General features: G+C 50.5%; 10 protein-coding genes across 10 annotated transcripts; 5 read left to right on the top strand and 5 right to left on the bottom strand.

Annotated features, from left to right (window-relative positions):
• Positions 1–742: 742 nt before the first annotated feature.
• Positions 743–1954, top strand: dspC (dual specificity phosphatase YVH1; the record flags this gene model as incomplete). The annotated part of the gene is made up of 4 exons (XM_043284931.1): positions 743–786; positions 840–1061; positions 1124–1474; positions 1525–1954. The coding sequence occupies 4 exons, from the start codon at positions 743–745 to the stop codon at positions 1952–1954; spliced, it is 1047 nt and encodes a 348-aa protein (XP_043133673.1).
• Positions 1955–3733: 1779 nt separating this feature from the next.
• Positions 3734–4457, bottom strand: ACHE_20610A (AAA-ATPase Vps4-associated 1 family protein; the record flags this gene model as incomplete). Its single annotated transcript, XM_043284932.1, has 4 exons — positions 3734–3848; positions 3903–3994; positions 4043–4291; positions 4347–4457. The coding sequence occupies 4 exons, from the start codon at positions 4455–4457 to the stop codon at positions 3734–3736; spliced, it is 567 nt and encodes a 188-aa protein (XP_043133674.1).
• Positions 4458–4747: 290 nt separating this feature from the next.
• Positions 4748–6841, bottom strand: ACHE_20611A (nucleoporin NDC1; the record flags this gene model as incomplete). The annotated part of the gene is made up of 3 exons (XM_043284933.1): positions 4748–6323; positions 6382–6649; positions 6709–6841. The coding sequence occupies 3 exons, from the start codon at positions 6839–6841 to the stop codon at positions 4748–4750; spliced, it is 1977 nt and encodes a 658-aa protein (XP_043133675.1).
• A 468-nt stretch (positions 6842–7309) lies between these two features.
• Positions 7310–8200, top strand: ACHE_20612S (SNAP receptor PEP12; the record flags this gene model as incomplete). The annotated part of the gene is made up of 2 exons (XM_043284934.1): positions 7310–7606; positions 7676–8200. 2 exons carry the CDS (start codon positions 7310–7312, stop codon positions 8198–8200), a joined length of 822 nt encoding a protein of 273 aa, XP_043133676.1.
• A 381-nt stretch (positions 8201–8581) lies between these two features.
• CYT2 (cytochrome c1 heme lyase CYT2) lies at positions 8582–9424 on the bottom strand (the record flags this gene model as incomplete). Its single annotated transcript, XM_043284935.1, has 1 exon — positions 8582–9424. One exon carries the CDS (start codon positions 9422–9424, stop codon positions 8582–8584), a length of 843 nt encoding a protein of 280 aa, XP_043133677.1.
• Positions 9425–9651: 227 nt separating this feature from the next.
• mvd1 (diphosphomevalonate decarboxylase MVD1) lies at positions 9652–10920 on the top strand (the record flags this gene model as incomplete). The annotated part of the gene is made up of 2 exons (XM_043284936.1): positions 9652–9722; positions 9783–10920. 2 exons carry the CDS (start codon positions 9652–9654, stop codon positions 10918–10920), a joined length of 1209 nt encoding a protein of 402 aa, XP_043133678.1.
• Positions 10921–11250: 330 nt separating this feature from the next.
• On the bottom strand, positions 11251–15417 carry ACHE_20615A (Elongator subunit IKI3; the record flags this gene model as incomplete). The annotated part of the gene is made up of 5 exons (XM_043284937.1): positions 11251–12531; positions 12581–12714; positions 12769–13025; positions 13080–14136; positions 14187–15417. 5 exons carry the CDS (start codon positions 15415–15417, stop codon positions 11251–11253), a joined length of 3960 nt encoding a protein of 1319 aa, XP_043133679.1.
• A 581-nt stretch (positions 15418–15998) lies between these two features.
• COX15_1 (cytochrome c oxidase VIIc family protein) lies at positions 15999–16238 on the bottom strand (the record flags this gene model as incomplete). The annotated part of the gene is made up of 1 exon (XM_043284938.1): positions 15999–16238. One exon carries the CDS (start codon positions 16236–16238, stop codon positions 15999–16001), a length of 240 nt encoding a protein of 79 aa, XP_043133680.1.
• A 342-nt stretch (positions 16239–16580) lies between these two features.
• Positions 16581–20059, top strand: MTR4 (ATP-dependent RNA helicase MTR4; the record flags this gene model as incomplete). Its single annotated transcript, XM_043284939.1, has 4 exons — positions 16581–18492; positions 18564–19156; positions 19227–19792; positions 19879–20059. The coding sequence occupies 4 exons, from the start codon at positions 16581–16583 to the stop codon at positions 20057–20059; spliced, it is 3252 nt and encodes a 1083-aa protein (XP_043133681.1).
• Positions 20060–20577: 518 nt separating this feature from the next.
• STS1 (tethering factor for nuclear proteasome Sts1) lies at positions 20578–21585 on the top strand (the record flags this gene model as incomplete). The annotated part of the gene is made up of 2 exons (XM_043284940.1): positions 20578–20653; positions 20723–21585. The coding sequence occupies 2 exons, from the start codon at positions 20578–20580 to the stop codon at positions 21583–21585; spliced, it is 939 nt and encodes a 312-aa protein (XP_043133682.1).
• Positions 21586–21962: the final 377 nt, after the last annotated feature.

A 21962-nucleotide genomic window follows, 5' to 3' on the forward strand; every position in this document is an offset into this window, starting at 1 on the left:
GAACGACATTTATTATTCCGTAGAGTACTGCATAGAGCATACACAGTATATGAGATAGCAAAAATAAACTCTGGATAAGCTCATTGTCGCAATCGTCATAAGGTTATCAGCCTTAAGCCTTACGGTTATGGTCTCGTGACTTTCTGGTACGGGGTAACTACGGAGTGCGACTCATGCGCGAACATTAACGCGCATTATTTAGCAAGGCAAAGCAGGCTATCGTTTACTTTCCTTAACCCCGGTACAAGCATACTTGCCTGCTCCTAACTGCTTGTACGTGTGTCTTCCATGAATCAGATAAGCTCCTTCCGCTTTCGGTATCCTCAGCATCAACCCTCAAGTGCGTTCGTAATAAATTAACCATGCCAGGGTCTGCGCTTGGCAGGGTTTAAGCGCCAATCACTGCATATCCATCCCGTTTGGGCGACGCTGTGTATGGAACTGATTATCTCCTCACACTCCTTCCCCATACTAAGCATTATTGCCAGTGGACCAGAAGATCTCACCGGTTACAGCTCGGGTTCACGGAGAAGTAGAATCCCCGAGCATCATCGAGCCAATCATGCCTTGCCCTAAGCCCTACTTGTATTATCGTCACGTGATGGGTTATCACAGCCCAGCCAATCATGTTCATTTTATGCCGACTGCCAGTTTTGGTCGACTACTCTCTTTCGGGAATCCAAGTATTAACCTGACCTCGCCATCATCACCATCTGATTAGGCTGCCTCATTCATTCTCATAATGGCTATGAATCAGATTCCCGGTCATAATATTTTCATTGGAGGGTCAGTAGCTTCCTTCGTTTCCGATTGTGCGGGGCTGCGCTGACTGTGATCAGGGTTCTATCACTCAAGAACAAGGCTGCCTTGACCAGAGCAAATATCACTCACCTGGTCTCCGTGCTACGCCTCCAGCAGGCAGATAAAATCCTCCAAGATTATCAGCGTTATAACATTGAGGTAGACGATGTGGACGACGAAAATCTTTTACAGCATTTCCCCGCTGTCATTAAGTTTATCCAGAATGGTTTAGATACCGGGGGAAGCGTTTTGGTTCATTGGTTAGTGTCATCTATATGGTCACGTGTACTTCTCAAGGTGTATTCAGTACTAATAAACGTAGTGCTATGGGGAAATCTCGGTCTGCTACTGTCTGCATAGCCTACTTACTCCACCGTCAGCCCAAGACGCAAACGCCCGAGTCAGCGCTGGCGCTGCTGAGGGAGGCGCGTCCCCTCTGCGAACCAAATGAAGGGTTCATGGAGCAGCTGAGGATCTATCATGAGATGGGCTGTCCTGGTGATGATGTCACCGGGCACCCACTGTACAATCGATGGCTGTACCGTCGTGAAGTTGAAGAAAGCGTTGCATGTGGCCGTGCGCCGGAAATGAGCTCGGTACTGTTTGAAGATGAGCAGCCCCATAAGCCGCAGGATGTTGATCGTACGACCGAAATCAAATGTCGTAAGTGTCGGTATGTTACCCTCTGTTACTTTCGTTTGGATATGAAACTGAATGTAGAAGGCGCATGCTGGCAACCACCCAGTTCATCATTCCACATGAACAACAAAACAACTCGAAACCAAGCACAGAATGTGCTCACGTTTTTTTACATCCCCTGACATGGATGCGTCCCTGTCTCTTCCCAAACACAACACCTTCCTCCGACGCAGTGTACGGTTCGCATCCTGATGATGCGCCATTATCTGGCCGCCTCACTTGCCCCAATAGCGTCTGCGGCCAGAACATCGGCAAGTTTGCCTGGCAGGGGATGCAGTGCAGCTGTGGCAGCTGGATTGTTCCGGCTATTGGGCTCGCCAAGGCTCGAGTTGACGTTGTGAACCGCACTAACTTCGCCGCACGGTCACCGGCTGCTGCATTGGGCATTCGTTTGCCTCCTGGGATGAGGCCAAATGCAAATGCGGTAGATGAAACGGGGAGGGGGAATCTCTAGCACACAGGCACGATACAACTGAAAGTTTCTTTCCTTTTTTCTTTCCTTTCTTTTTTTTTGTGCTTTAAAAATTACAAGTGACAGTTAAGCACCAGCCGCGTCACACCCCAGACTCGAAACTCTATTTGCTAGTGGTCAGATCGAAACGCCTGTTACGTCATGAGCGACTCAGGCATGGTGGTGGACGGGCTGCATTGTGCCGCCACGGTGTTCCGTGCAGATGGAATATGATCCAAGCGCTGACTTGTCGCGCAAAAGCAAGGAGCACTCGGGACCATCCAAGGGGGACTTTACGACGTCTGGCTAGGGCGGGATATGACAATAACCCTTGATCATCACGTTCCAGTCCTTGATCTGCATTCTAGTACTCGTACATCACTGTACTTTAACAGTAGTACAGTTCAGAAAACATGGACAATAACGAGTAGGAACAAAACCCGATCTGCTGCGGAGTAGACCCTGAACTAGTAGGACAGGATTTTGTACTATGGAAATAATCCCATCCTCTATTCTCATTGCATGCCTCGTACAGAGTACCCAAAAAGCCATCAGGAGGCAGGATCAACAAAGCGCAAAGCGCAAAGCGCAAAGCGCAAAGTGCTTACCCCCTCTTACTCTTATTTGCCCTTCCCTTAATGTCCGCCTCTTAACCTGTCTCGCGAAGGGGATTAGGACTAGCGCTGGTTCGGGGGCTGTGCAAGCGGGTAGGCGAGATGAGAGCCAATGGGATACAGGGTATTATTAGGGCCAGGCTGGACGGAGATTGAGCTTCACCGTACTATGTACAAATTACACTCAGAGCCTGGTTCGTTGTGTACTCGTCCTTGTGATCCATGGTACATTCATTACTGACTGTCATTCTATTCAATCTCCATGACTATCTATACAGGTACCAATACAGAACACTTGTATGTACAATACTGTACGGCAGACCCACGGATACTCTTCGATGGGAATTCTAGAAGCCCGGACCAAGAGTGGAGCCCGAGGAACGGTGTTGATTGGATGGAGTGTTTGACATCCAGGATGCCGGTACTGCACTGCCCCATTGCCTTTTTTGGAGCGGGGTTGTGTCTGGATTGTTGATTCTTTGTTCCGTGGTACGACGACATATTCATGTTGGCCAGTGCAGGATAATTTCGCTGAGCTGATCTTGATGTCTACGGAGTATGTATGTATTCTGTATAAGATTGGTATTCGTTACAGGATACAAATCAGTTTACGCTGCATAGATACTAGTGTGGCTCTTACCTTGGCCAGTCTATAGTATAGCCAAGCAGGGGCAGGGATAGGCTTGTTAGTTAGTATTTCTAGTCATTGCAATGCTAAGAATGCCCCCTTCAACTTTATTCCCAATTCTCCCGTGACCCATGGATATCTGTCTACACGATATCAACGTCAAGCTGAGCTGACTGTGATTGCTCTTGCAGATTGCTAGTGCTTACTTACCTCAACTCACTGAGGCAGCAGCAGAAGCACGGTGTACAGACCCAGTAAACCCGGATGTCTGTTCTCGATCAACCGGGTATGTGCAGTGCAGTACAGTGCAGCAGCACAGCCCTGTGATGTGGTCAAAGGCAATTGCGTCTAGAACAGCGAGTCGGCGTAGCTGGATTCAGAATGAGGCGATGCAGAGCTAGTTGGCCATCTGATATTGCAATCGTCATGGCCTTGAGCTAGATTGTTGTTAGCTCTGGGCCAATACATGAACCCGATGACTCCCGAAGATACATGTAGATAGTCCTTGTATGCTTGTCTGTCCCTCCTCATGTCGTTGAATCAAAGACCCCTCGACGGAACAGACGGGAACAGCGATGGATCCTGCAACCGTTGACGATTGCGCTTGGCCATCTCGATATTACGCAGGCGGTCGACGCGCATTTGATAGAAATTCCTGGCCGTCGTTTAGTACAGTAATGGCTAGACGCGGATCTGGCGGTTGACGTACTTGTGCAGAGAGAATACACGGGGTGAGTCGTCTGTTGATGTGCTCCCTTGTCCTTGTCCCTGTGCCTTTTCTTGCTTCCTCAGGGAATTAATCTTCACCCGTTAGCCGTCGTCTAGTGAGCAGAAACAAGGAAGGAGCACCTTATCGTCCCTCTCCTTCTCATCCGATTTGGCATCCTTGTCCTTGTCTGCATCTTTCTTCTCTTTCCCGTCCTTCCCCTTTTCTTTCTCCTTCTTCCTCTGCTGCTTCTCCTCGTACTCCATCTTCACCTTCTCAATCTCCCTCGCCAACGCCTCCTCTTTCCCCTTCGCCTCCGGCCCCGCCGTATCCACAACTGGAGAGCAGAAATTGCGATCTTTCAAATGCGCGGGACATATGTAAAAGAAATCCTATGCGAATTTAGTAATAGATACATTGGCAAGTAGGTCAGGGGTGGGGGAGTACTTTGTTATCCGGGGTAATCAAAACACTACTCGAGGGTTTGTAGCAGATGAAACATGCCTTTGCAGCGGTTTCCGCTACTTTACGGTGATGCCAGGTGTTTTGGAGGGACATTATAGTGGTCTTTGTTGAGTTATGTTGTGGTTCGATTCATATTCCGGGGTGCTTTTTATGGTGAAAGTGGGATGGTTGTTATCTGCTAAATGATGTCATGTGACTATTTTCCAACGATTTCTAGCAACATCCCCATTAAATTGATGGTGTCAATTCCTATATAAAACGCCGGAGCAATGCTTCCAATTCAAAATGAACATTTAAAGAAAATGGGAATATATCACTGTTACCATATATCCCAAATATATCGATCATAAGACACATAATGAAGGGCACAGTGCATTGTTAGTCTATAACATTGACATCTCAACGTCTTCAAATAACCCAGCTGCTTCCTTGGCCAATCTCAGATCCTTGCCCACAAGTCCAATGTCCCGCAGGTACGGGTTGAACACGGACAACAAGTCTGCGAGACACCGCTTCAACGTGTCAAGGACGATGTCCACGTTCGGAACACGACGGGCCGCCGCTTGTGCCTCCGGATTGCCGGATGGAGGGAAGTTGACATCCGTCCAGTGCGCATCCAAGCCCCCGTTGATAAATGCTTCAAGGGTCTTGATTGTGTCCGTAAAGAGACGCACAACACCGGGGACATCGCCCTGGACTGTACCGTAGTTGTCCTCCTGAAGACTTGCGACGAGGAGACGGTTCAGCGATTCAATAGCGTCAATAATCGGGCTCACCGTCGCGTAGGGCGAGCCAAGGACGATGCTAGACAGCCGTCGGGCATACGTCTGCCGGAAAGGTTGACCCAGTGGTGACCGAAGGAACTGTGCAACCAACGGGTGGACATTCTCAGGCTTGGCAGTCGAATCGCCATCAGTGAGCAATCTGATTTCCTGTGTCGACGCAAGCAGCTTCTGTTTTCTCTCTGGACTGAGCACGGCAGTAGATGCACGGTCGAAAACATTGCGAGCCTTAGCACGAGCGACCGGTGTCCAGTCTGACGATTGTCCATACGACTTGGCCGCTGTGCTGAAAGCCTCTCCAAACTTCTCGCGCCGCGAAGCTGCCTCTGGTGACGAAGCAAAGAAGTTGCCCTCCTTGGGAGGCTCTGTTAACCGCGGAAGGCTGTGAATAACGGGTTGAGTCTGTTCGGCTGGCCGGGCGGCGCTTTGCCCTGACGATGGGTTTGTCTTCTCCTCGATCCGGGTAGAGATACCTTTGATCACCTCCGTGGCAGATTGCAAAATCTGCGACCAGGCCGAACCACCTTCACGGTCGATGTCGTTGAGAATCGCTTTCCGGCGGTCTGCAAATTGCTGGCTGATAAGACACAGCTCCCAAAACGCAAACGTCTTGACAGTCTCCTTCTTTGCCTTCAATCCGTCCAACAGGCTTCCATTAGGATCTTTAGCATCTCCTGTAAGAGGCTGGCCTCGCTTAAGAGGCTCCTTGCTGATGAACACGGAAAAGAACAGGTTCGAGGTTTGCCAGCAAAGGACAAGCAGCAACCCGGAAACAAGAGAACGGAAAATCAAACCCGGACCGATCGGAGGGATGCGTCCTGGGGGGTCCGCAGCCGACCGTGGGAAATTCCAGAACAGTTTCGCAAAATACATGGTAAAGCTCCATGCTGGACGTCTTAGGAAGAGGGTATAGAAGACAGGACAAATGGCGGCAACAACTGCACTCCTTTTAACGCCGTCTCTAACAAAACCAGGCAAGGCAAGCTGAATCTTCTTGGAAACCGACTCCTGTGGATGTGTTCTTTGATCCTCGGCGGTGGGCGAGCGTTTTGCGATAGTGATAGGAATGCGATCGTAATCGTGGTAGAGATGGAAAACCGACTGGACAACTGCCAGAACCATATGGTAACTGTAGAGGTAGAGGGATCTTTCATTCAAGCTTGCACGTTCGTATGGTCTGCATCAAACGTTAGATTGCGCCCAATGTTGACACCTCGGGATTTAACAGCACGTACTTGCCGCGTTTCACCCACTCAAGCTCTGCACTCAGAGGACGTGACCACTTGTAGATTTCGCTGAACCACCAGGCGGAGAATAGGTACCATCCGAAAGTTTGAATGAAATGTAGAGGGACGAGGTGCTTAACGGTACTGATCGAGGAAGTGGTCGTTCTCGAGCCGATGTGCATTTGACCAACACGCAGGACAAAGACGACCAAGTACGAGAGAAATAGAAGAACAGTACGAATTCCGCATCCGCCAATTGGGAACCATGACCAGAAGACTATGTGACGATGAGCAATTAGCTACTGGTCTCCAAATAGCTGCTCTCGAGGTACTCACAGGATGATTTATCCCCAATCGCAAATGCGACGACGTAGCAGACCAAGACCGCCAGAGCAGAAGCATGAACAAACCTCCGGTGGAGCGCAGAGGTCAAAATGCGCCTATACGGTCGAGGTCGAACAGCAGCCATGGTGGAAGCTGGAGAAGAAAGGACTGCGAGATCTCCGAACAGAGAGACAAAAATAGATAAACAAAATTTCACAGCATGTTCAGGACCGCGGCACCGGTGGTATGACGAATAGCTCCAGTGGAGCAATTTGCGGAAAGCTGGCCGAACGAAGGGCGTTGGGCAGGCGTTGAAAGAAAGCGACGACAAAATGAAGCTTTTCGGATCCAAAAGCATCAAAACACACCAGCCACGTCCCACCACAGCCACATGGTCAGGTGATCCTATTTGTGGCTTCTAGGATGTCTCCACACTAGCTCCAAAATGGACTAGCACGGCTTATCATGTGATAGCGGCCTGTGATTCCGGGCATCCACCGCTTGCCAAAGGCAGCAAAACCACTTCCTCTTGGTATGACTGCATGCTGCACTTCGCTGCATTCCCGTCAACAAACTCACTCCATCCACCTTTTCTGATTATTCATCCGAAGTCATGTCTTTCGATCGCTTGAACTCCCTGGAATCCCAGACTACCCCTCTCCGTCGTTCCGATGATCCCCAGTATCGTGATGATCCCGAATTCCACCGCCTTACGGAGACCCTCTCCAATCAGTTGTTCAACTTGACGTCGAATATTTCTCGCTTGTCAAACCAGATCGCTCTTCTAGGGACTAAAAGGGATACGGATCGCGTGCGCGAACGAGTACATGATCTGCTGGAGGAGACCCGCTCGGGATTCAAGGATGTGGGAGACGGTATGAAGAAAGTAAAGGCGTGGGAGGATGTCAATGTATGTTACTGGATATATTACCCAGCGCGGGGTGTCTTCTGTATGTCAAGCTAACACATGTAAATCCAGCCCGCGCAAAAATGGACACAGCAGAAGCTGTCTGCTGAGTTCAAGAGTACCCTGGAGGAATTCCAGACCGTCCAGCGTCGTGCTCTGGAGAAACAGCGAGCATCTGCCGTCGCTGCTCGCACCGCCATGGATGAAGGCGAACTTCCTCCAGCGGACTCAGAGGCTCAACAGCAGCTACAACAACAACAGTTGGAACAGCAGCCCCGCCTTGCAAACCAGAACGAAGTGGACTTCCAAGAATCCTTGATCATTGAGCGAGAGTCGGAAATCCGCAACATCGAGCAAAGCGTTGGAGAACTTAACGAGCTATTCCGGGATGTCGCGCACATTGTTAATGAGCAAGGTAGTCAGCTGGACATCATCGGTGAGAACGTCCAGAATGTCGGATCCAACACCCAGGGCGCGAATTCCGAGCTTCGAAGCGCCAGCCGGTATCAGAAGAATGCGCGGAATAAGGCGTGCTGTCTGCTCGTCATTCTTGCTGTTATCTTGGTCATCATTGTCCTCGCGGCAACTCTTGGATAAGATGGTCCTTATGCTCGATCGTCCCGCGCACTGTGCGCATGCTGTGCTATGATTAGATATCCTGTTTGTTTGTCCATTCGTTACGATATCCCTTTCTCGATGTATACGGCTTATGGTTTGCGATGGACTTGATTTGCTACTTTGCGGTTCCGGCGTTAATGGAGTGGAAGAGACAATATATGCTACGCTTTTTCTTGCCTCGTTTATTTTTAGATATTGTTATCGTACATGACTCGTTGTTATACATGACACAATGGTATAAATTCCACTGAAACTGGTGTTTAACTCCTTGTTCGCCTTCATATATGCAGTCCAAGAAAAGAAGGGGGGGGGAGGTGAAAAGGAATGGAGGGGAGATTGTATGTTTTTCATCTCAACACGTTAGCCAAAGTACCGGTTGAATCGCATTCGCCAACCCTCGAAGCTGTTCAGCTTAGGTCGTACGTCTAGATAGAAGCTCAGTTTCCCGGGACCGGCGTTGGCAGTCAACCCCGCAGCAGCACTTGTTCCACCTGAAGACTTCCCTTGGTAAAAATCAATCACATATTCAACTCGTTCTCCATCGCATCGCTCAACAACCCAGTCGTGTCGGTCAAACGGCAGCTGGTAGCCCATCCAGCTATTGACCCGGGCGCGTGGACTCAGAAACTGAGGGTCAACGCCCAACCCGCGGAATGAATACAGCTTCGGACCACCGCATTTCCGGCTCCCAGGGTCCGACGAAGGAGCCTTCTTTTCCCAATCTAGAATCTGCTGCCAGGCACGCTCATTAACGGCATTGTGGATAGGGATAATGGACGCCACTGTTGTCGCTAATTCAGTTGGCGAGTTGGTCGAAGTTGGCGTGTTGCCTTTTTTCACAAGAGCTTCGAAGAATTGACGCTCTGAGGGGTATATCCAGTTTCCGGAGGTCTTGTCATGGCCCGTTTCATCTTCCGCATTGGATGGGGTATCATGCGATGCGGCGTACGGTGATGGGCATACTGAAGCGGTTTGCGATGAATCCGCTCTGTCATTAAAGGCACGCGGTATGCTGCTCACTTCGCGATCTGCAGAAAGAGGTCGTTGTGCTTTTGTTCGAGGCTCGGAATCGGCAGACGGAGGTGGTGGATGAGGAGCTCCGCCAGAGGCACGGTGTTGCTGGAGCCAAACTTCGCGGGTTTTGTGATCGACTGGACATGCGTCTGCCGGGGGAGGCGACTGTGTACTTGCACCGGCGCCCATTGTTGGCGATTGTAGAGGGGAACAATGGCTTTAATGAAATTAGTAAAAAAAGGCATCCAAAGGCGGAGGGGAAGAATTTCTGTCACCGCTCACCGCTTTCGCGACCAAACCATACGGAATTGCCAAATTGCCCGACTGGGAAATCTGGTCCCCTCAACTGTGATACCTTGCCCCTGACCACTTTCTGAATCCCATATTCCTTCTCATCGTATCCTCAAACAAACACAATGGCTGGTGAATTGGACAACAAGGTCTTCCGGGCCACTACTACGGCTCCTGTCAACATTGCCGTAATCAAGTAAGTGATCTGGTCCCCTATAAATTTGGCGCCGAGAATGCATCTGACATGGAATTGCAGATACTGGGGAAAGAGAGACCCTAGCTTGAACTTGCCTACCAACTCCTCGCTCTCTGTCACGCTGTCTCAGAAGTCGCTGCGTACTCTCACTACTGCTTCCTGCGCTGCCACCTACCCCGCCGACGAGCTTATTCTGAACGGCAAGCCTCAAGAAATCCAGTCCTCGAAGCGAACTCTTGCCTGCCTCGCGAGCCTGCGTGCTCACCGCCAGGCTGTCGAAGATGCTGACTCCTCCCTCCCGAAACTCTCAACTCTTTCTCTCAGAATCGTCTCTGAGAACAACTTCCCTACGGCCGCTGGTCTCGCAAGTTCTGCGGCCGGTTTTGCGGCGCTCGTCCGCGCTGTGGCAGATCTCTACCAATTGCCCCAATCTCCTCGGGACCTCAGCCGTATTGCTCGTCAGGGATCTGGCTCTGCTTGTCGGTCGTTGATGGGCGGATACGTGGCCTGGCGCGCAGGTGAACTCGCTGATGGCAGTGACAGTTTGGCGGAGGAGGTTGCTCCCGCCTCGCATTGGCCTGAGATGCGTGCGTTGGTTTTGGTCGTCAGCGCGGATAAGAAGGACGTCCCCAGCACTGAGGGTATGCAGACAACTGTCGCTACTTCTAACCTGTTCGAGACTCGGGCGAAGACCGTTGTTCCTGAACGCATGGCTGCCATTGAGACGGCTATCCAGAACCGGGACTTCCCCGCCTTTGCTGAGATCACTATGCGTGACTCGAATGGATTTCACGCCACTTGCCTGGACTCGTGGCCGCCAATTTTCTACATGAACGACGTTTCTCGCGCTGCTGTCCGCCTTGTGCACGACATCAACCGCGCCGTGGGCCAGACTGTGTGTGCATACACTTTCGATGCAGGCCCGAATGCTGTCATCTACTACCTCGAGAAGGACACTGAACTTGTTGCCGGTACCGTTAAGTCTATCCTCGGCGCTAGTGCTGAGGGCTGGGACGGCCCGTTCAACGAGCCCTTGAAGGACGTCCCCGCAGGTGTGGCTCTTGACAAGCTGGACTCCAGAGCCATCGAGGGAATTAAGGATGGCGTCAGCCGGGTGATTCTGACTGGTGTTGGGGAGGGCCCCATCAGCGTGGATGAACACCTTGTCAGCGAGACGGGTGATATCATCTCCCAATGAGTATTGAATGTGCCGACCAAGATACCCATTATTGTTCTCCATTGAGCGAGTATTGCAGCGCAACTTATCTGAACGCACATGCATATAAGGTATACACTATACCTACTTTATCTTCCGGTTTCTATTTTTTCGGGTTATATTTTATATTTAATACAGTGAATAGTTTTGAGATATATGAATTCCAAGAGTGCTTGAACAACTCTCCTCAATGTTTTTCAGTAGACTTAACTTTTCATAACCTTTGCCGGCATGTTTATCATAAAGCAGAAAAAGGACAAAGTGCCATATGTCCATAAACCATAATCGTCATCACAGAAATCCTTAGACATCTCAAGCCAGCAACGAAGACTTCTTCGTCTCTTTAACCGCCGGAGCATCACGCGGTTTTCCAGTAGCCGTAGTCGACACCACGCTATCCCAGAAAACACCCTGTCCTCCAGTCGGCCTGATTCCTTCTTCGCCAGTTACGTTCTCACCCTGGCCCAGATCAACCTCCTGCAGAGCAGTCGTCTCAAACACCTCTTCTCTCGCATCAGCGCACATCTTCAACACCTCCTGCAACGCCTTCTCAATAGCAGCAGCGCGCTCACGCATCCCCCGTCTCAGAAGCGCATCGACCAACGACTCCACTTCGGACACAGTCGAGTTGGCGCGTTCAATAAGCCGCCGCACACTGTTCACCAGATACTCTTCCTCATAGACAGTACCCTTCTTACCACGTGCGCGCTTCCGCTCTTCACGTCTTCGTGTGCGGGATGTCTGCCGCGAGGAGGCCGTGTTGCCGGTGTATCTCGTGAACATACTCCGGCCAGCGAGTGTGGTGGCTTCAGTTGGTGCGAGGGAGACGTTATCCGGGATCTCGATACCTTCACCGGTTGTGGGATCGCCTCCGAAGTAGGCCAGTGGATCTTCCGCACGGCGAGTACGGAGTTCCTGGACCCGGGGTACTTGCGCGTTAAGCTGAGAGCGGAAGTCGGCAAGGAGATCGGTCATTGAACCCATTGCATCTGCGAGACCACTGTCCACGATATCAGGGATAAGATTCTTCTTGCCTGTGAGGGTAAGCAAGCGTGTTGCGTCTGCGAAACGGGAGCCGCGGCAGAGGAGGCGAGCGGCGGTGTCGATTTCGTGCAGGTGCTCTGTGTAGATTGTAGCAGCGGACACGTAGTCACGGCTTTCCTCGACGAGGGTGTTTGCTAGGTTAAGAGCGTGCTCGTTGAGTTCTGCTTCAGAGAGAGGGACCATCATAGCGCAGTAGAGGGACTCGCGCCAGAGGTGGGCGATGTTGAAGCATTTGTAGGCGTCGTCGTAAAGGGAAAGTGATTCGTAGGCAATGCCTGCATCTTTGTGCTGCGACTGGTCGCGGAGATAGTCGGCGTAGAGATGAGTGATGTCACGCAGCTGCTCGGGCTGGTACTTGTAGGCGTCGATGGCTTCCTTGTACAGATCGTGCTTGATGGCGTATGCCCGCAGCTCATCATCTGCGCCTAGTGCGTGCAGTCCCTTCAATGCTTTGGCCCAGCGTCCGAGGTAGTTATCGATTTCGAAGTGCTTTCGAAGCTCAGGGAGCTGCTGGAGTTTCCGCAGGAATGGTAGGTACTCGCGCGGATCCTGGAAGACGTTAGCAATATAAGCAGTGATTCTAGGTTGGAGTACTAACCCTCTGAGCTTGCTGAGCAACTAGTAGTGTGAGCTCAAGATCATACAGTCCCAGGGCGTGGTGGTAAAGAAGATTAGCATCTGTCAAGAAGCACATGTGCTCGATAGCATCTTCCGCTTGCTCTGAATCTTGTTCTGTTCCGGCTGTCAGTGACTTATTGAAGATATTAGTGCGATGATAGAATTAACCTCTCAAACGGGCAACAAGCCGCAAACCAGCTTCGAGATCTGGGGGCGATTTGCAGACATGGGCAGTAATGAGATTGTGTAGATTGGTATCGATCCGCTTGTCCAAAGTTACCAAAAACGCATCGCAGATCCGGTTAACCTTACTGCCCTTGCTAGGGAGCTTGCGGGGTGCAGGCGCCGACTGCGCCGTGGTTGCGGTTTCTGTCTTCGCGATCTTGAGTGTATCCTGATAGAGAGTCTGCGAAACGTCGTCCTCACTAGATGATAATGTCAGTATACTGAATGGATCTGCCCATTTACAAGAGCCTTACCTCAAACGGGATATGAACTCGTCAACGAAATCGACCCTCTTCACTTGATCAACAAACAGCCCGACATTCTCCATGAACTGCTCCGGGGCATAATCATGGAGGATGTTCAGGTCCACCATCTGACTGCGGCAAGCCATGAACGCAGACCGATAGTCCTTGCGATCAATGAAGGTTCGTACACCTGACAGAACGAGAGCTCGTGGGTATATCGTTTCAAGATTACCACGGGGCATCTGTAAAGTAACAGCAAAGTTAGATGGCGTGACAGTCACCAACTTTCCTCCACGCTCGATATTCCTGCAACGTTCGTCTGTCTCAGGGGTATCACCAGGGACTTCCAGCTCTTCAAAACTATTCAGATGCACGAACTTGAGGAGATGCTGAGAGGTAGTAAATATGATATGTGCAGTGGTTACAAGGAACGAAGTGCAGTTCCTTGCGAGCAACTGCTTGTTCGCGTACAGAGACCCAGTTCTCGTCATTGAAACCAGGATATCATTATCTTCAGAGATATGGACAGCCTTCGCCCAGTGTGTATCGACAGTTGGAGACTGAGCCCAGGGAACCACTTGGAATTCATCACCCGATAGTGGCTCGATATTGGAGTAAGAAACAGGTTGCCCATGCTGGCTAACGTGTGATAGCCAGAGAGTTTCATGGCCCAATGATGGGAAAATGGAGAACAATTGCTCTGAGTCGGCTGTTTGATGTACGATCTTAGTGACGCGGGTCTCCAGCGTGGTTCGTTCGATCTGAGCATTATTCGGACCACCGTTCTTGAGCACGTAAACTTCAGTCTCGTTCAGGAAAGCGATTTGGCGTGGCCGACTGTCTGGCGCATCTGACAGCGGATAACTCGACTCTAGGATCGGAATAGGAACCGGCCGGTTCTTCAGGGCCCACAAGAAGACGGAGAAACGGTCGTTCATCAAGACAGCAATGCGGGTACCTGACTTGCTGAATGCGACATCGATAGCATTTGAATCAAGGATCAGCTCGTTGTGAGCCATTGGGGGTGGCACCCCTGATAGTCTCAAGGGGGTCAACTTGAAGTTTTCTTCTACGAGTTAGAAAAAATTCACATATTTGACAAGGATTAAGACTTACTGCCATCAATAACTGCCACGGCACCGACATCGTGGGGAATCAAAGTTGAACCGTTTGCAACGTCGAATACGAACTCCACTTCCAGAACTGAGGCTGAAGCGCCCGCAACAAAACGCAAGGCCTTTTCCTGGTGCCACTTGAAAGAGTATGAAAGAGGAAACAACGGGTCTACCAGCACGGGTATTTCCTGCTTGAGGTAGTAATAGTAGTTCCCCGTTGTCCAGAACTGTATCCTGTCCTTGAAACGGACTGCCAGCACCGTTGAATCAATATTCCAACTGAGGTGGATGTTAGAAGCCCAGGAAGCTCTTTCTTCTTCTGTAAGGCGGAGTGTGAACTCTCCATGGCGCAGGCCGTTCCGTTCAAAGAAGACCACATTGATCTTATCCTCAAGCCGTTGAACACCAGCGATGAGATTACCGGAGGGTCTCCAGCTCAAAGCACCCTCGAGTCTATCGACAGGCTCACTCACGCTGTCCAGGGTACCTTCTCTTGAATAGACCCTAATGACTCGGCGAGTACCTCCTTCAATTGTGTTCACAGCGACGTAAGCACCGTCTCCACGCCAGGTGATCGTGGCACTTCCATCGTCATGGCTGCTCAGTTTACCCTCGTCGACCTTCTCTGGGACAGTTGGGTCGCGAAGTGCTTTGGCTCGCTTTCCTTGGAACTGCGTCTCTCGCTTACCCCAACCAACGGAAACATGCTGCGATGCCTGGAGATCTTCTGGAGTGAACGTAACGGCCGCCACGTTCTCGAATTCCCGAGTCATGTAAAGGAACGTGTTGGCCCTCGTCGTCAGGGTCAACATTTCTTCATCGGGAGACCAAGCAGCTGCAGTGATACCAACATCGACGGATCCGAGAATCTCGATCTTGTCCTCGCCGGGTAGAGGTTCCTCTCGAACAACGATGATGTCTCCTCCTTCCAGCACCAAACAAGCCGTCAGGTTGTCTGCAAAGTAATGAAGGGAGAGCACCCGATCACAAGGAAGATCAGGCAGTGGACACGGCGCATCCCACGACGCAATAGAGTCAAACGCATCTGCGCTGACGGGGTCTAAAAAGTATGCATCCTGGCGCTTTCTCCGGAGCTCGATGACTGGGTTTCCTTCCGCAGGCCCAAATGTGCAAACCACTGCATCTAAGGCAGCATCCCAAGCTGTCGATGTTAAAGGGAGATCGTTTTGAAGCTGCACCTCCGCGAGGCGCACATTCTTGAGGTTGCGCATGTTCTTTCCCCGAAGTTCTTTATGGCCCCGCCGCCATGAATCGACAAGACCCTCGGTGCGTAAAGAGCTGCTGGGATATTAAAGAGCTAATCCCAGAAAATGCCGGTCATTCAGCGGCCGGCTAAATTTCTATTCTCTTCTTTTATTTTAAAATCGTTTTTGTTGTTTTGGGTGGTTGTTTGACTGGGGAAATGCATGTCACGGGATTTTTAATTTTCTGACGGCAGAAAAAAAAGCTAGCCAATGACTTCATCCATAATCTAATCCTGGGCCAACCGTTTATTCAAAAAATACGACTACGTCTATGTATGGCCAATTCTGGGAACAAAATGGAATATGATTCTTTAATTTTGTACAAGATAGTCTGATTGTTCTGGACGGCGAAAACGGCGTTTGCTCATTCCAATTCCCCAGGATGCCATGACGAAAGGAATACAACATAAGAGACGGGTGTTTAACCGGACTTGTAGGTTTGCCAGACTGAAATAAGATATCCGTTAGACAATCGCTTTTAGATACGGTAGTTCGTAGGAAGAACAAGAGCATACCAGCAATGGCGAAGGGAGTACCAAAACCAACAGCTATAACAATCCAAATATCAGTCCACGCAGATCTCCAACTCCGATTGACGGGGATAACCGACTCATGAAGGCCCAGTATCTCAAGAAGAAGAAGCGGGTCAAAGGGTTGAAAGGGATGTTCGAGCGAGGGCCCTCAGGGTAGTGGTAAGGGCTACCGAACTGGGCGCGAGTGGTGGAGAAACCACGGCGAGCAACGGCGGAGGTGGCCATTCTGGCGCGGAGAGCGACGGCAGCGTTCATCTTGATGCGACGTTAGACACAATTGACGGCGAGTGTGTTGGTAGTGAGCATACCTTTGCGATGCGAGCAAACAAGGTGCGATAGTCCGGTGTGGAGGGGAATCAGGCAATCAATCGATAAATACGGAGCGAAGTTGCTCGGAAGCGGCTTCGGCGGTTCTGCGGAAGCGCGATCACGTGAGACATTCCTATTTGAGACGGTTTGACCGGCGGCCATTGAGAAGAATCCGCGGGCCAATCACACGCCGCCTTCCGTAAAGAAACCGTGAAATTTGTCGCGGTACTCATTGCGCTCCCAACCACACTGTACCAGTTCGTCCATCCTTTGCGAATTTTGCTGACCATGGATGAGCTTTTCGATGTGTTCGATCAGCCTCAGGCGATCAAGCCATCTGACGCGCCTAGACGGCCGAAGAAGGACAAGAGCAAGAAGCGTCAGGTCAACGGCGATGTGAAGGGAAACGGTACAGCGAAGGAGGATGAAGATACGATTATTACAGATGTGCCTCCCACCGAGGATGCTGACGATGATGTTGCGGAGCCTGCCGTGATTGAAGATCCTACCGCCGAAACCAGCAAGAATGAACAGCCCGAATCGAAGCGGCCGCGACTCGAGAACGAACCGGAACCCGTTGTACTGGACTCTTTCGAGACAGCGCAGGAACGTGAATTGGAGGCATCTGCTGGCCTCCAGGCCACTCAGGATAAAGCACCAGTCAAGCTGTCACATCAAGTCCGGCACCAGGTCGCCATTCCGCCAGGCTATCCGTACGTCCCTATTTCGCAACACAAGCCGCCGGAGAACCCCGCCAAAGTGTGGCCTTTTACGCTCGATCCTTTCCAGGAAGTCGCCGTGTCGTCAATTCAGAGAGAGGAGAGTGTCCTTGTGTCCGCCCACACTAGTGCAGGAAAAACCGTCGTCGCAGAGTATGCCATTGCGCAGTGTTTGAAGAACAACCAAAGAGTCATCTATACCAGTCCCATCAAGGCGCTTAGCAACCAGAAGTATCGGGAGTTTGCAGCGGAATTTGGAGACGCTGGTCTCATGACGGGTGATGTTACAATCAACCCTACTGCGACATGCCTTGTCATGACAACAGAGATCCTTCGATCAATGTTGTACCGTGGCTCCGAAATCATGCGTGAAGTCGGGTGGGTTATTTTTGACGAAATCCACTATATGCGCGATGCGACTCGTGGTGTTGTTTGGGAAGAAACTATCATTCTCTTGCCGGATCAGGTCCGATACGTCTTCCTCTCTGCGACTATTCCGAATGCTATGCAATTCGCCGAATGGGTTACGAAAATGCACAACCAACCATGTCACGTCGTATATACAGACTTTCGTCCGACGCCACTTCAGCACTATTTCCATCCTGCTGGGGCTGAAGGTATTCACCTCATTGTTGATGAAAAGGGAGTCTTCCGCGAGGAGAACTTCCAAAAGGCAATGAGCGCCATCTCAGATAAGAAAGGCGATGATCCTGCGAATGCCATGGCTAAAAGAAAGGGCAAGGGCAAGGATAAGAAGTTGAATAAGGGTGGCACCCAAGAGCAAAACGACATTCAGAAGATTATCAGGATGATTATGTTCAAGAATCTCAACCCGGTTATTGTTTTCAGTTTCAGCAAGCGCGAGTGTGAGAATGGTGCACTTCAGTTGAAGAAGTTGTCGTTCAACGACGATTCAGAAAAGGAGATGGTAAGCAAGGTCTTCAACAGCGCCATCGAGATGCTGTCTGAAGACGATCGGAACCTCCCGCAAATTCAAAACATCCTGCCACTGCTCCGGAGGGGTATTGGCGTTCATCACTCCGGTCTCCTTCCGATTCTTAAAGAAACCATTGAAATTCTTTTCCAAGAGGGTCTCATCAAAGTTTTGTTCGCCACTGAGACGTTCTCCATTGGTCTGAACATGCCTGCGAAAACTGTGGTGTTTACTAGCGTCCGGAAGTTCGACGGATTTAGCCAACGTTGGTTGACGCCTTCAGAATTCGTCCAGATGTCGGGTCGTGCTGGAAGAAGAGGTCTCGATGACCGTGGTATCGTTATCATGATGATAGGAGAGGAAATGGACCCGGCGGTGGCCAAGGAGATCGTCCGCGGTGAACAGGACAGGCTCAACTCGGCTTTTCACTTGGGCTACAACATGGTTCTCAACTTGATGCGTGTCGAAGGTATCTCACCGGAATTCATGCTCGAAAGATGTTTCTTCCAGTTTCAAAACACTGCGAATGTTTCGCATCTTGAGAAGCGTACGTGATCCTTAAAAGCCTGTAATATCTCACTCGCTTTCAATACTTTCAATACTAATCGTTTCGCACAGAGCTTCTTGAATTGAACGAACAGCATGCCAACATGAAGATCTCGGATGAAGGAACCATTCGGGAGTACTACGAGACGAGGGACCATATCGACAGGCTTACAGATGACGTGAAATACGTTATGATGCATCCGAACTACTGCCTGCCATACTTCCAGCCCGGCCGCTTCATCCAGATCAAGCACAAGAACCTTGATTTCGGCTGGGGCGTCCTCGTGAATTACAAGGAGCGCAAGCAATTCAAGAAACCCGAAGAGATTCCCGATAATCAGAGATATATCGTCGACGTTTTATTAAACGTTTCTGATGGGACGTCTGTTGGCACCAAGACTTACGAGGATCTGCCGTCCGGCGTCTACCCTCCAAAAGATGGCGAAAAAGGCAAAATGGAGGTTGTGCCGGTCATGCTCTCCTGTGTCAACGCCATTTCGCACATCCGGGTTCACCTACCGAAGGACTTGAAGTCGGCGGACTCGAGGAGCAGCGTAAAGAAGGTCATCGGCGAGGTTCAAAGACGGTTCCCTGACGGAGTTGCTCTTATCGACCCACTCGAAGACATGCAGATAAAGGACGAGAGCCTCAAGAAGAATCTAAGGGTAAGGTGCATCCTGCTACTTTGCGCTACTTAACCCAATGCGCGTCGTTGATGCTAATTGCGAAGTACAGAAAATCGAAGTTCTCGAATCCCGTCTCCTTTCGAACCCCCTGCATAATTCGCCACGGTTGCCAGAACTGTATGAGCAATACTCCAAGAAGGTGGAGTTGGGTGATCAGGTCAAGGACACCAAGAATAAGATCAAGGACGCCATGGCCATCATGCAGCTTGAAGAACTCAAGTGTCGCAGACGGGTGCTCCGTCGATTCGGATTCCTCAACGAAGCGGATGTCGTTCAGCTGAAGGCACGTGTGGCGTGTGAAATCAGTACGGGTGATGAACTGATGCTCAGTGAGCTTCTATTCAACGGTTTCTTCAACAACCTTACGCCAGAACAAATCGCGGCAATTATCAGTGTGTTCGTGTTTGAGGAGAAATCGAAGGAGACCCCCGCCCTGACACGGGACGAACTTGCCAAACCCCTCAGGGAAATCCAAAATCAGGCCCGCACCGTCGCTAAGGTCTCTCAAGAATCAAAGCTGGCAGTAAACGAGGACGAATATGTGAACAGTTTCCACTGGGAGCTTATGGAAGTCGTTTACGAGTGGGCCAACGGCAAATCGTTCTTTGAAATCTGGTAAGTTTTGGGTGTCCCCGCCGCCATCCCCGACGGTCCCCGACAGTCCTACCGTCGTATCTCAGATGCTAATGAATCCAATCCAGCAAAATGACCGACGTCTACGAAGGTAGTTTAATCCGTGTTTTCCGGCGATTGGAAGAGTGTTTGCGACAGATGGCACAGGCTGCCAAGGTTATGGGCAGCGAAGAGCTGGAGGGTAAATTTGAGGAGGCGCTGACCAAGGTGCGCCGGGACATTGTTGCAGCTCAATCTTTGTATCTGTAGATAATTCGTATACCTTTCCTTGCCTCGTTATGTCTAGTTCAGATTGGTGTTGGTGTTTCTGCATTCTCCGGCGTCGGGATAGAAAAAGGGATTGTGCTGTTGTTTGTGAGGCTCTGCTACCATGTGTATATGACTATATCTAAAGTAAACACATGAAACTAGAGACTTTTATTCCATTCCGATATAGTCGCATAGTTGTAACGGTATAAGTGACTCTATCACTGTGTCATGACCTGCGCAAGAGGCGTGCGTCGTCTGCCGCTCCACCGCTTTTCTCTTCTTTTCTCTCAGGCTCTCCCCACCATTATTCTCTCTTTACCAGGCAAAATCTCGCTCCTTTTTCCTTGTTGTTGCTACTGTTTTATTTTTCTTGCTTTTTCCCTTGCATTATCTCCTGAATCTCCTCATATATCCTGCTTCGATCACCTTGTGCCCGACTGGTGGTGTGTTTCTTTTTTCTCGGACGCTCTCCAACCCCCAACAACTCCCCTATCGAAATCACTGCGTATCCGGCCATCATGAACAGTCTGGTGGCTACACCACCTGTGCCGCCCCATTTTTACGAGCCTCCTCGTCTCTCTCCATCTCGTCCAAGTAAGCTCAAATATGGGGGGTTACACTTTAAATTCTAGATCGGTGGTAGCTGACTGCAGAATCTCCTAGTGTCCACTCCGATCCATTACTCCAGCAACCGCAAGCGGAAAGCTGATGATGACAACGACCATGATGGACGCATGTCAGCTTCTCCCACCAACTCCCCTGCTTTTGCTCCGCGACCGCTCCCTTCTGGCCGCATCTCAAAGCGTGCCCGACCGAACGTCTTTGGTCGACCGCTCTCCCTTCCACGTTTGATGGAAACCCTTGATACCGATGCCTTACGAGGAATCCTGCGATCCATGTGCGAACGCCACCCCGACTTGATGGATGAAGTCGTTCATACTGCTCCTCGACCGAGTGTTGCATCAGCTCTTCAGGTGCTCCGGAACTACCAGTCACACCTTCAATCCTCGTTTCCGTTGGGTGGCAACCCGGGATCTGACTATGCTTACAACCGAGTTCGACAGCCCTTGGGGCAGCTGTTGGATGCCTTGAGTGATTTCACACCGCATTTCCTGCCGCCAAATGAATCTCAGCCATCGACTTCGTTGAATTACCTGGATGAAGCGACCGATATTGTGCATGCCCTTCCGCGGTGGACCACGCCACAGAACAACATCGAACGAGATTCAGCCTACGATGAAATCTGCAAGGCCTGGATTCTGGTGATCAGAGAAGCGGCCAAACGTGGTGGCGGCATTCAGTTACAGTACGGAGGCTGGGACCAGAAGCTGCAGAAACACAATCAGAATTCCGGAGGCAAGCTGCAGGCGGCCGTTCAGGAGTTGGGCTCTAGTCTCGGATGGATGCACGGGCCAGACCCTCAAACCTACGGAGGTTCTGGTGGTAACGAGCTGGGGTCTGTCAGAGAGCAACTGCTTTCTGGAACTTACGGTCTCGGAACCCCAGTCAAGGTTGGACCTTGGTAATTGAGCACGACCGCTTCTCCCCTCGGGCAAGACACGAACCGCATTGATATTTTCCTTCATCTCGATTCGCAAAACAAAAGGAAAAAGGAAATCTCGATGATACGGATCCTCGACAGCTCGCATCTACGTACGATATGATCACGATACCTACTGCATGATACTAGAGTTGAGTCAACTGGCGTTTACAGTGTGCAAAGAGGACTTTTTTCATTTTTTACATCTTTTTCGTGTGCCATATTTGGATATTTTTCTTGACTCCTTCTTTTCCCTTGTCTTCTGGATTCCCGAGTTCAACATTGCATCATTTGTTTGTTTCCTTCAGACTGCGCTGTGTCTATTGTGGAATATTTGTGCGTTTGTCTTTCGTTTCATTTCCT

The sequence above is a fragment of the Aspergillus chevalieri genome, chromosome 2, assembly GCF_016861735.1.
Source record: "Aspergillus chevalieri M1 DNA, chromosome 2, nearly complete sequence".
Taxonomy (NCBI): domain Eukaryota; kingdom Fungi; phylum Ascomycota; class Eurotiomycetes; order Eurotiales; family Aspergillaceae; genus Aspergillus; species Aspergillus chevalieri.